The 13,005-nt window shown below is 55.0% G+C and overlaps 1 protein-coding gene across 3 annotated transcripts in view; it reads left to right on the top strand.

The window, feature by feature from the left end:
- LRRC49 (leucine rich repeat containing 49) overlaps positions 1-13,005 on the top strand; it is a 91,196-nt gene that overhangs the window by 63,987 nt on the left and 14,204 nt on the right. For all 3 annotated transcript variants that reach the window (XM_029070647.2, XM_029070648.2, XM_029070649.2), the window contains 3 exons: positions 10,593-10,830; positions 11,523-11,708; positions 12,139-12,248. In XM_029070647.2, the coding sequence (XP_028926480.1) occupies positions 10,593-10,830; positions 11,523-11,708; positions 12,139-12,248 (534 nt within the window). The remainder of the gene's footprint in view (positions 1-10,592; positions 10,831-11,522; positions 11,709-12,138; positions 12,249-13,005) is intronic.

A 13,005-nucleotide genomic window follows, 5' to 3' on the forward strand; every position in this document is an offset into this window, starting at 1 on the left:
CCGCAGGTGCTTTACAAAAATCAATAATCAGTCAGTAATATTTATTGAGCACTAACTCTGGACAGAGTACCATTCTGAGCACTTGAAAGAGTTCAGTAGAGGTAGTAGACGTGATCCTCCCGCCATCCCCCCCACCCTTTTTTGTAATGATAATAATGATGGTATTTGTTAAGTGCTTACTATGTGCCAAGCACTGGTCTAAACGCTGGGGTAGATACAAGGTAATCAGGTTGCTCCATGTGGGGCTCACAGTCTTAATCCCTGTTTTATTGATGAGGCACAGAGAAGTGAAGTGACTTGCCCAAAGTCACCCAGCTGTCAAGCGGCAGAGCCGGGATTAGAATCCACGTTCTCTGACTCCCAAACCCGTGCTCTTTCCACTAAGCCACGCTGCAGTGCTTACTATGTGCTAGGCACTGTACTGCGCTGGGCTAGATACAAGATAATCAGGTTGAACACGGTCCATGTCCCATATGGGGCTCACAGTCTTAATCCCCATTTTACGGATGAGGTCGCTGAGGCCCCGAGAAGTGAAGTGACTTCCCCAAGGTCACACAGCAGACAGGTGGCAGAACCAGGATTAGAACCCAGATCCTTCTGACTTCCAGGCCTGTGCTCTATCCACCAGGCCAAAGTGCTTTTCATCTCTGCCCTCATGGAGCTTTCAAACTACTACTACTAATAATTATTATTACTGTGGTATTTGTTAAGTGCTTTCTAGGTGCCAGGCTCTGTACTAAGCGCTGAGGTGGATACAAGCTAATCAGGTTGGACGGAGTCTCTGTCCTACAGGGGGCTCACGGTCTCAATCCCCATTTTACAGGGGAGGTAACTGAGGTAAAGAAGTAAAGTGACTTGCCGAAGGTCACACAGCAAAGTGGCAGAGTTGGGATTAGAACCCGTGACCTTCTGATAATAATAATAATGTTGGTATTTATTAAGCGCTTACTATGTGCAGAGCACTGTTCTAAGCGCTGGGGTACGCAGGGTAATCAGGTTGTCCCACATGAGGCTCACAGTCTTAATCCCCATTTTACAGATGAGGTAACTGAGGAACAGAGAAGTTAAATGACTTGCCCACAGTCACACAGCTGAGAAGTGGCAGAGCCGGGATTCGAACCCATGACCTCTGACTCCCAATCCCGTGATCTTTCCACTGAGCCACGCTGCTTCTGATCCCCAGGCCCGTGCTCTATCCCCTACGCCATGCGGCTTCTCCAGTACGGCATGCTGCTTTTCTAGTGAGGGGAGACAGATATGACGGTAGATAAGGCGATGTTCCCAAGTGGTGTTGGGCAAGCACCTCTGTGCTTAGTGGGTTAGGACTCAAATGTGTAGGTGCTGTAGTAATAATAATAATAATAATAATGTTAGTAGATGGGAAGCTGCGTGGCCTAGTGAAAGGACCATGGACCTGGAAGTCAGACCACCTGGGTTCTAATCCCAGCTCTACCAGCTGCCTGTTGTGTGATCTGGGCAAGTCACTTAACTTCCCTGAGCCTCAGTTTCTTCATCTGTAAAATGAGGATTCGGCACTGTTCTCCCTCCTACTTAGACCGTGAGCCCCGTGAGGGTCGGGGACTGGGTCCTATCTGATTAACTTGTATCTACCCCGGCGCTTAGAACAGCGCTTGATGTAGTAAGCACTTAAAAAATGCCATCATAATAAGTGGGGATGTAGGATGGCAAGAGGAGTGTTGCCTGTCCTCTTGCTTTGTTTTGTTTTGTTGTCTCCTCCCTTCTAGACTGTGAGCCCGTTGGGTAGGCATTGTCTCTATTGGTTGCCAAATTGGACTTTCCAAGCGCTTAGTCCAGTGCTCCACACACAGTAAGCGCTCCATAAAAATGATTGAATGAATGAGTCGGGCAAGGCCCCCTGTTTCAGAAGGGCTGTGAAGATGGGGAGAGTAGTGGTCTGCCGGATGTCAAGGTAAAAGAAGTTCTAGGTAGAAGGGACTGCTCGAGCAAGAGTCTGGGGACAAGATGAAAACAAGTCATAGTGAGTGGTTGTGATCAAGAAAAGTGCATGAGCTCGGGTCCAGTAAAGTGTATGAGCTGGGGTGTAGAGGGAGAGGAGCAAGGATAAATGTCGGTGTGGAGAAAACTGATTGAGCCCCCTAAAGCCAGTGGGTCAGATATTTCTCCTGAAAAACTTAAAAGTTTCTGCTCCAGAAAGCTTCCATTCATTCCATCATATTTATTGAGCACTTACTGTGTGCAGAGCACTGTACTAAGCGCTTGGGAGAGTTCAGTATAACAATAAACAGACACATTCCCTGCCCACAACGAATTTACAGTCTAGAGGGAGCTTACGGTCTTCCGAAGTCCACCCAGCAAGAAGGGGCCGAAGGGAAAGGCTTTGTCCTCTCTCTTCTGGTTCTCCGCCATCCCATACATCAGGAAGGGTCACGGATCCCTCCCCGAGTCCCCCGCCTCACCCCTGATTTCACGCTAACGTCTCGGTGTCCGTAGAGATTCGCCTAGGGGTGTGGACCCCACTCGGGGCCTCCAGCTCCAATGCCCACACACAGGTCACGAGGTCCCCGGCTCTGGTTGCGAGCAGAGAGCCGGCGCCTTCTCGGATCAGAGCTTCGGCGGCAGCGGCGGTTGAGCCGGGGAAGGTTAAACGAGATCACCCCTCATCACGTGCTTGTTCTTTGCCTAAACCCAGGGGCTCCCGTCACCAGGAAACCCTATGCTTCCTGGAGCAGGTCCCCTGAGGTCCACAGTCCCCGGGCTGTCATCTGGGCTTCCAACACTTCCCTTCCCCTGGCCAGGCGAGGTCTCTCCCCGTTACTTCCTGGCTCGACGGGGAGTGGTTTGCCAACTCTTTTGGCTCCCACCTCCTTGGCCAATTCCTCCCCAGTAATTGACTGCGGTCCAGCTGATGTCATCAGGTGAGTGATTGGCAGGCGGTTTAAAACTAGCTTTCTCCCCGGGGAGTGGTCCTGAGGAGTTGGCCAGCTCTCGAAACCTCTGTCCGTTTCCCCTCAGCTGAGCCAGGGGCCCGGCCGGGAGCGGCACCTGGCCGGGCCGGGGAGCGGGGATGGGGAACTGGAGCCCAGCGGATGGCAGGACCCCACCGGGGCTTGGAGTCCAGGGATGGGGAGTTCAGTCCGATCTTGGGGGGAAGCCCCTCTCAGCACCCCCACCCCGCCCCGAAGTGATCAGTGGCATGGAGTGAAACCACCCCAGGCTGGGCGGGAGGGGAGAAAACCGCTAGAGGAGCCATTTGGTCTCACACAGCGAACACACCCCTTCCGAGCTGTCTTTCAGGGGACTGAGACTCCTCATTCCTGGAGAGGCGAGAAAAGGAGAGTGAAGGAAAAGAAATACCATATAGGGTCATGGCAGCTTTTTGCTCCAGAGACGCTGGGCTTGGGGGTCAGATAAGCCTCAAGGATTTGTGTTTCCTTACGCTGCCATGAGGACCCTGGAAACATTATTTCATGGAAAGACACTCCATTTCAAAATTGCCAGCACAAAACGCGTCTTGCATAAATCCAGCTTTTCTTCGGGAAGCGGAGCCGTATGGGGCAATGCTTTTAATAAGAGGTTTGGGAGGTCAGTGCCACATTCTGTTTGCCCAAAGAAATCACCCAGACCTCTTGGTAAAACCCATAATCCCCCTGAAGGGGAGATGTTAATTCTCAGGTGCTCTGTGCCCAAGTTGGGCGATATATTTTGAGACTTTGTGAGGATAAATATTTTGGGTCTGTTTTTCAAGTGGTTACTCTGGGATGGCCTGAGATGGAAAACCCTTCCAAAGGCACCGCCCCCCCAGCTCTTTTGGGTATATTATGTAGAATCGGGCTTCTTTCGATTAACGACGGTATTTTTGTAGAGAAGGTAGCTTCTCTGAAGGGCGAATCTATTTTTATCTTTTGTGTGCCCCGCTTGGGCTATTTTGAAACTCAAGAGTCTGAGCGGCGATTTGGGGGTGACCCCAGAAAAGTGTCAAGGAACTGGAGCCCCAGCTCTGAGGAGACTCTCTGAGGAAGTCTCTGGGGCCGGCATACGTGGACCCAAAAGGCCAAACAGTAAGCGGGGATGGTGCCAAGATTGGGTGGCAGGCACCAAGGCCAGTGCTAGTTCTCCTTACAGGAATGTTTTGGGGAGCGAATCAGTCCAGTTCGGCCTAGCGGGAAGAGCCACGGGGCTGTCACTTGCCTGCTCTGTGACCTTCCGCAACTGACTTAACCTTCCTGGGCCACCTCTGGAAAATGGAATGACAGTACTGGTCTTCCCTCCCTTCTAGACTGGAAGCCTCACGTGGGCCAGGGCCTGGGCCTGTTGCAACTCTCTTGATTCAACCCCAGCGCCAAACACAGGGCTTGGCACAGAGTAAGCACTTCATAAATCCCATCACTGTTATTGTAAGAGCCCGGGCCGTTGGAAACGCTTCCCGAAACCCAAGCGTCAGACCGCCGTTCAGTGACCCGCTGCACCTGTGTTATTTTAACAGTTACAGTTCTTAAACTGCATTTTATCCCTCACTTGGTGAATATAAGACAATTTCTGGTATTATTTTAGTATTTTTCATGTCACTCGTAGTTTACTGCCAACATCAATAATCACAATTTATTCTACTTGAGGTTTTTTCCCTTTAAAGTGAAGGAAAAAGAGGAAAATGCTAGCACCAGTCTTTCTTTCCGGGCTCTAAAATGGAAACCCAGTGAGCCTGCAACCCGCCAGCGCCACTTCTGCCCTCTGGGGCTGGGCCAGGTTCGGGGCGTCCAGGAAGCTCTGCTGCTGGATCTGGCCCCTTCCTATTGGCTTAGGGGAAGCATCCGGGGCTTGTCACCGGAGGGTAACGTGGGGGGACCGGGGCGGCGATTGCGGTGACCCCGCCCCAGGGCTCGGCTGGATCTGCGCCTCGGCTGATGGCCGACCCGTGTGACCCAGCCCTCCTGCCCCCCGAGGAATTCCGATTGGCCGAGAGAATCTGGCGGTCCAGGACCGGGCGACCCAGAACTGACCTGTGGGGAAACCTGGGCCAAGTTCACTGCCCTGAGGAAGAGGACTACGTGGGGAAATGCCAGAGCTGCTGCCTCTCCCGCCCAGTCCTCTAAGGGCAGGAAGAGCCCTGGCCATCAGGGACCCAGCTCTGCCAACCTCAGCCTAGCTCATGCCAAGCCACTTCCCCCACTCTAGGCCTCTCCCTGGCTCTCCGACTGCTCTTCAGGCCTAGCGGCCCATCGGCTGCTGGGTGGCCGGGCTGGGGGTAGCCAGTCAGCAGCCAGTGGCCTTGTCGTGTGCCTGCATCAAGGGCTGGTGATGTCAGGTTGAGGGGACTGCAGTGGAGGACTAGTCTTCGGAACCATCATTCTCTGGAGCTGGGCTCCTCCATTCAATCAAAAAATCAATCAGAAGCCTTTCCCGAGGGCCAGTCGTGTACATAATGCTATGACTACTAATATTGTAGCATTTGCTAAGCACTTACTTTGTGCCAAGCACTGTAATAATAATAATTATGGCATTTGTTTAGTGCTTACTGTGTGCTAGGCACCGTACTTACTGCTGGGGTGGATACGAGGGAATCGGGTTGGACCTAGTCCTTGTCCCACATGGCGCTCACAGCCTCGATTCCCATTTTACAGATGAGGTAACTGAGGCTCAGAGAAGTGAAGTGATTTGCCCAAGGTCAAGGCAGTTGGGAAGATATAAGAGTTGGTACTCAGGTTCTCTGCCCACAACGAGTTTACAGTCTGGGGGGGGGAGACAGATGTTAATATTAATAAGTAATTTATAATATGTGATTTAAAGATATATACATAAGTGCCAGGGGGTTGAGGGTGGAGCGAATATCAAAAGCCCAAAGGCCACAGATCCAAGCGCATCGACGATGCGGAAGGGAGAGGGAACCGGGGAAAAGAGGGCTTAATGGGGGAAGACCTCTTGGAGGAGATGTGACCTGGGTTGCGAGCTTCCCCAGCGCAGTCTCTGACGACTGGGGACCTAGGTGTGAGGGAGCCTCGGCCCCTCGCTGATGCCCCGGCCCGCGGAACGGAAAACGTTTCCAAGGGGATCGTCAGGTTGGCTTTCGGTCCCTGTCGCGTCCTCGAGCGGGCCGAGTGGAATAGGCTTAAGGGGTCTGAAGCCGGTGCCCGGCTCTTCGTTACCATGCGGACGCAGCCCCTCCAGGCCGCCTCGGCCGGCTGGCCCCCATCCCTAGAAGCCACGTCTGCTCCCCAGAAATTCTTCCACGAGACCGGACTTGATTAGTGGCAGCCCCAGCGTGGGGCGAAGTGATGGTGACAGTCACTTTTGTATGGCTCAGGATGTCACTGAGCAGCCCCTAGTGCTCCGTGGCCTTCTCCCGGGTCTGGCATTCCACAGTCCGAGCTAGGTACCCGTCAGCGGGAGGGATTGGAGGCTCCCTTCTGCAACCTACCTGGGATTCTTAGTTCCCCACCACATTCTAACCCTGAAAACCAAACGACGTCCAACTGTTTCCTGCTGATCTCGAGCTGGCTTCACTGGGGAAGGCTTACCTTTGCACTTGGTGTCTCTTGTCTGGCTGTAGTCATGGTAGTGGAAGTAGGAAGAGGAGGACTAGTATTTATTATTATTATTATTAATAATTATGATAATTATGGTATTAAGCGCTTACTATGTGCCACACACTTTACTAAGCAGTCTTATTCCCCATTGTACAGATGAGGTAACTGAGGTACAGGGAAGTGAGGTGACCTGCCTAAGGTCACAAAGCAGAGAAGTGGCGGAGTCAGGATTGACCTTCTGACTCCCAGACCCACGGTCTATCCATTACACCGTGCTGCTTCCCCGAGTGCCTACGGGACTAAGCAGTAAGGAAGTACAAGACGTAGAAGTGACCCATTCCCTGCCCACCGGGAGCCTCGTCTGCCGCAGTTGGGTGATGGACAGTTCAGGTGTGAGCCTGGAAGAGAGACCCCGCAGCCAGGAAGGGCTTTCCCACCCTCTGCATTCTGGAGGGTTCCATGGTGAATCAGGCAAGGGCCCCAGACAAGGCAGCGAGCCTGTTGAGGTGCTCCCGGGAGGACTCCATCTGGAATCCCTGCAGTTCGGAATCGTGCAGAGATGCCCTAGGGCTGAGTCTCCGGCTGGGGGTGCGGAGATGGTGGTCCGGGCCGTCCGATCAGTGCCGCGGGACCGGACACCCCCAGCCGCTAGCAGCCCCCCAGGTCACGGGCCTCTTCCTAGCGGTTCTGTGGCACCGTGACCCCGGGCCCGGTTAAGTCCGAGGAGAGGCCTGCTGGGAGGGCCAACCAGCAGATCCAGGGTGGCGCACGTCGGCCTGGGTGCCATCATTCGTGCAATGCTCCTCTCTTGAGCTGGCGAGGCCCAGTCCTGCAAGGTGGTAACTCGCTCTAGCCCGGGAACGAAGAGGGAGCAAATCCCCGGGAGATCTAATATCTCATCACTACTCAACCTGGATATTCCCTTGCCCTGCTCTCCCTCCTTCCCGACGCTGATCAAGGGGACCGGTCACGCCTTCATCCCCTGCGCAAGCCCGATGTCCCAGCCAACTCCTGCCTGTCTTTTGCAGGGAGCCGTGGAGGGTGAGGGTGTGAACCAGTTGCCATGGCAGCCCAGGGGGGTGGGTGTGATGGGAGGAAGGCTCCTCGACCACCAGTCCGTCTATCGTGGCCCCAGCAGTGGTCGGGAGCAGCCGGGGTCCCCCCTCTCAATCGTGCCCTGCCTGAAGGTGATGTAGTATAAGTCCCCGGCACATAGTGAATGCTTAACAAATACCATTAAAAAAAGAAAAAAGTCTATTCCTTTCCCTCTAGACTATAAGCTCATTGTGGGCGGGGAAGGTCTACCAACTCTGTGATATTGTTATACTGTACTCTCTCAAGCACTTAGTACAGCGTTCTGCACACAGTGAGCACTCAGTAAATACAGTTGACTTGGGGAGGAGCGGGCCCGCAGGAGCCCAGGGTGTTTAGGTAGGGGGCGGATAACCAGATCAGACCCAATCCCTGTGCACCCGGGCTCACAGTCTAATCAATCAGTCAATCGATGGTATTCACTGAGCGCTTACCATGTGCAGAGCATTGTACTAAGCACTTGGGAGAGTACGATATAACGGAGTTGGTAGACGTGTTCCCTGCCCACAAGGAGCTTATGGTTTGGAGGGAGAGAGACAGATGACGCTATCCCCATTTTACAGGTGAGGAAACTGCAGCCCAGAGACGTTAAGTGACTTGCCCAAGGTTGCACTGCAATTTGCCTTTGTGGATTGGGAGCTCCCACAGGCCGGAGATGGGTCCCGTTGGACCTCCCTGATTGCCACCGGGAACGAGAACGGTTGGAAGCTCTGGAGGGTTGCGGGGGTAGGGGGCTGGGGTTTGGGTGCGGGGCGACTCGGCCCAGCCCTGTTCCCCCTGCCTGAGTAGGCTCTGCTTTCATGTACCAGATTACGGGCTTTTTCCCAGCCAGCTATGGGAAAGTACTTGGGACTCGCGGTAATGTTTTCTTTGCTTACATTGGATACGGGCTGTGAAGGCGGTTTATTCTTGGCCACTTCCTGACTGTCGATGCTGGGACTCTTAAGCCAACACCACTATAATAAAATAGAAGGCAGAAAATGAGTTTCCACACCTAGGAAAGCTGTAACTGAAATGGGTAAAGTAAGTTATTGTCGGAATCGGCACCCACTTACTCGGCTGAAAAAAGATCCTCCCAAGCGTTCCAGCCCATTCTGGGCTGGCCCGTTCCCATAGACGGAGACGACGCCTGGGCCCGGGAGGGGTTTGGGTGGGGTGGGGGGTTGGTGTTGGCTCTGTGCTTTTCCCGCGGGGGCCCCGACGTGCGTGGGAGCGAATCTTCCTCACGGCCGGTGCCCGGCCCCTCGCTCCTCCCCGGCCTTTGGCTCCCTCCCCGCTGCCCTGCCCCTCCTCCGAGGCGGGTGAGCTGCCAGCCTGCCTCTGGCTTAGGCAGGCCTTAGGCGTCTGGGCCTGTTGCCAGGCCCCGGGCCAGGCCGTGAAGCCTTCCCAGCTCCCTTGGGGGCATGGAGGGAGTTGAGGGAGATGAAGAAGACAGGAGGAAGGAGTGGGCAGCCCAGTCCCCACACCTCCCCTAAGGCCTTCTAAAGTTTCACCGAGAATTCCTAGAATTCCTCTCCTCCCTCCATCCCCCCATCCCGGGAAGCCAGTGGAAGTCCGTCGCCGATCCCTGCAGACCCCCGCCCCAGGAATGACCCCGGCCCACAACCCAATCCGCCCTCCTGGCTCTGTCTCCACACGCTTTTCCAGGCTCCCGCCTACAGGGCCGTAACGCCCCACTGGCTCCAGAGTGGAAGTGCCCAGAGGGCAGGGGCCCAGCCCATTCGTTGGGGTGGAGGAGCAGGGGGCGGGCCCGGGTTTGAACATTTGCATCCAAATATTTGGGCCCCAACTCTGGAGCCGGAGGCACCGCAAGAGGCTCGCCCCGGGCCAGCAGTCTCGGCCCCGAGTCCCGGACAGACGGTTCCGGGCCCGGTGCCTGGCGCTGGGGAGAATTCATTCCTTCCTTCATTCGTGTTTATTGAGCGCTTACTGTGTGCAGAACACTGTACTCAGTGCTTGGAAAGTACAATTGGGCAACAGATAGAGACAATCCCTACCCAACAACAGGCTCACAGTCTTAGAAGGGGGAGACGGACGACAAAACGAAACAAGACAGCAAAACAAAACGAGAATCGAGCCGACCTGGCGGAGGGGTGCAGTGATAGCCGTAAGAAAGAGAGTACGATTGATAGGATTTGCCGAGCGACCCAGGGGAACGCTGTACTGCACTGAATCCTTAGGGAAGCACAACATGAAACAGCATGGCGTAACGGACAGAGCACGGGCCTGGGAGTCACAAGGTCATGTGTTTTAATCCTGGCTCCACCACTTGCCTGCTGTGTGACCTTGGACAAGTCACTTCACTTTTCTGTGCCTCAGTTACCTCATCTGTAAAATGAGGATTGAGACTGGGAGTCCCGCGTGGGAAAGGGATGGTGTCCAGCCCAATTTGCTTGTATCCACACTAACACTAAGCTCAGTGCCTGGCACATAATAAATGCTTAACAAATACCACAACAAGATGCAGCAGACACCATCTCTGCCCAGAGGGAGCTCCCGCGATGCTACGGACAAGTCATGGAACTGCTGACAGACAGCGTGGTCAGAATGACCGAGTAATCGTCCAGTTGAGGCCCCCGCCTCCGGTCTCCCGCTGTCCGTGGTTGCCGCTGGAGGCAGAGCTGGGGAAACCGGACACTGGGATCTGTCGGGTTGGAATTAAGGGCCCTGGCTGAGGAAGCGCGGGATATTCGATCCCGAATAGATAGCATACTTTTTCGCTGAGTTAAGACGGGGATTTCTTTGGTGGATTCAGGGGATCATTTCGAGGTTTGGGGCGGGGTCGGGTTATAGTCCCAACCTGCACCTCTGCGTCTCAGAACGGTCTCAGAAGCATCTAGGCTTTCACAGACGAATGTGAAAATTTGCCTTTGGAGAGCACCGGGCCCAGTTTCCACTCCCAAAACAGAGCAGGAGACGTTCTGAAGCGCTTGTTAAAGGAGGAATTTATGGCCTGCGCGGACCCTCCCTTTCTAAAGCGGCCTTGTGTTTCCCCAGATCCGTGGACCCGGAATTGGCAGGGACGCGCCCGGTCCTGCCTGTCCTGGAGGACCACCTGGTGGAGCTGGACGCAGACACGCTCTCCTTATACGGCGCTGGTGCCCTGGAGTGCCTGGACCGGACCTGGAGCGGGCTGAGCGCCGGGGCCGTCTCCACCGTCTCCTTCTCCTTCGTGGAGTTCGATGATATCGTCCAGGTGCTCCCCAAGTTGAAGATGAAGTTCCCCAATTGCCTGGTGAGCTCCTGCCGGGGCCACAGGTGATGGGCCCGTCCCGGTGGCTCTCTGGAAGCCTGCCATCTCTCCCCATCTGCTTCAGTCCCAAGGGGGTTGGGGCCGGCCATCTGGCCGTGGGTTGGACCAAGCAAGGCTGCCGACTGACCTGTCGATAGTGTGTTCTGAGCACTTACTGGGTGGAGAGTCCTGGGCTGAGCATTTGGGAGAGGAGAGTAATAGTGATTTGCAACTGTGGTGTATGCCAAGCACTGTACAAGGCTCTGGGGTAACTACAAGTTAATCAGGTTGAACACGGTCCCTGTCCCACATGGGGTTTACAATTTAAGAGGGAGCACAGGTATTGAATCCCCATTTTACAGATGAGGAAATGGAGGCATGGAGAAGTGGAGCGATTCTCCCAAGTTCCCACGGCAGGCAAGTGGCAGAGCTGGGACCTAGGACTGACTCCTAGGCCCGGACACTTCCCACTAGGCCGCACCGTTTCTCCAGAAACGATTCCTGCCCTCGAGGAGCTCCCGGTCTCGTGGGACCAGCGCCTTGGGTCGTGGCGGTTGAGCGGACCGAGAAGGGAACACCGGGCAGACCGGGTGGCTCTGGCCCCGGGGGCCGGAGAGCGCGGCCTGTGGGAACTCGGCCCTCGGCGCCGGGGCCGTCCGGTAGGGCTGATTCCGTTCTCCGCTTCCTCATTCCAGCACCTCAAGTTCAAGGAGACCAACCTGGTCATGCTGCAGCAGTTCAACGCCCTGGCTCAGCTTCGGCGCCTTGACCAGCTGACCGTTGACCCCCAGGGGAACCCCGTGGTCAGCTTCACCCTCTGGAAGTACTACGTGTTATTCAGACTGAACCACTTTAGCCTGCAGAAAATCAACGGCAGCGAGGTGAGGCCCGGCTCCCCCTCCTGAGGGGTGGGCCCCGACTGCCCCTTGGGTCTTGGAACGCCGGTCCCGGGAGAGGGCGGGGAGGAATGGGAGGCGGCCAGAGGGCTGACAGGGAGTGAGCAGTAGAGCAGAGCTGACTTCCCGGGTGTCCATGGATGGGGCAACCGCTCCTGGAAGGGAAGTCTGAGCTCGGTCCACCCGCCTGGATCCGGCGTGGGCAGGGGGTGCCCGCTGGGTGCCCTGTGAGCAATGGGGGTCCTTGTGGTCACCTTTGAACCCCCTCTCCGTTAGAGGTAGCTCCTTGTGGGTAGGGAAGGGGTGACTCACCTGTCGTGTATCTCCCGGTGGCTTAGTCCGGTGTCGCGTGAGCACTGAGAAATAGCCTGACTACCGCTGCCACTGCTATCGCTTGCAATCGTCTTCTCCGCAGGTGACGCAGAATGACATGATCATGGCCGAGCGGCTCTTTGGGATCCTGGCCCACGTGGCCTCTTCGGAGCTGCCCCAGTTCCGGCTGCTTTCTCTGCTGGGTGAAGTCAGGTGAAGGTCCATTACTCTAGCTTCGCGGGAAGTGCTGCCTCTGGGGAGAAACAAGAATAACTGCTCGTGTCCTATCACGGTCAGCCCCTCACCCTTCCTGCCCCCTCTCTATGCTTACTGTGTGCCAAGCCCTGTAATAATAATAATAATTGCAATATTTGTTAAGCGCTTACTTATGTGCCGGGCACTGTACTAAGCATTGGGGTGGATCTAAGCAAATTGGGTGGGACATAGTTCCTGCCCTACACATGGAGCTCACAGACTTAATCCTCATATTAAAGGTGAGGGAACTGAGGCACAGAGAAGTGAAGTGACTTCCTCAAGGTCACACAACAGACAAGAAGACAGAGCTGGGATTAGAACCCAGGTCCTCCTGACTCCCAGACCCATGCTCTATCCACTAGCTCACAATACAAGGGGATCAGGTCGCACGTGAGGCTCACAGTCTAAGGAGGAGGGAGCCAGGTGAAGTCAGGTGAAGGACTGAGCCATAAAGAGATTAAGTGACTTGGCCAAGTCACACAGCAGGTACATGACAGAGTCGGGGTTAAGAGCCCAGGTTGTCTGACTCTCGGGCCCATGCTCTTTTCACTAACCATGCTGTTGCTCTCTTGGGGTTTTTGGAGGAATGGGGTGATATGTTACAAGAATAATGCTTTAGGAAAATAATCCACGTAACCGAATGAAGTTTGGACTGGAAAAGAGACAGGAGGCAGGAAGGTCAGCAAGGAAGATGATGGAGCAGTGCAGCCAGAAT

Source organism: Ornithorhynchus anatinus, chromosome 8 (genome assembly GCF_004115215.2).
Source record: "Ornithorhynchus anatinus isolate Pmale09 chromosome 8, mOrnAna1.pri.v4, whole genome shotgun sequence".
NCBI classification, from domain to species: Eukaryota; Metazoa; Chordata; class Mammalia; order Monotremata; family Ornithorhynchidae; genus Ornithorhynchus; species Ornithorhynchus anatinus.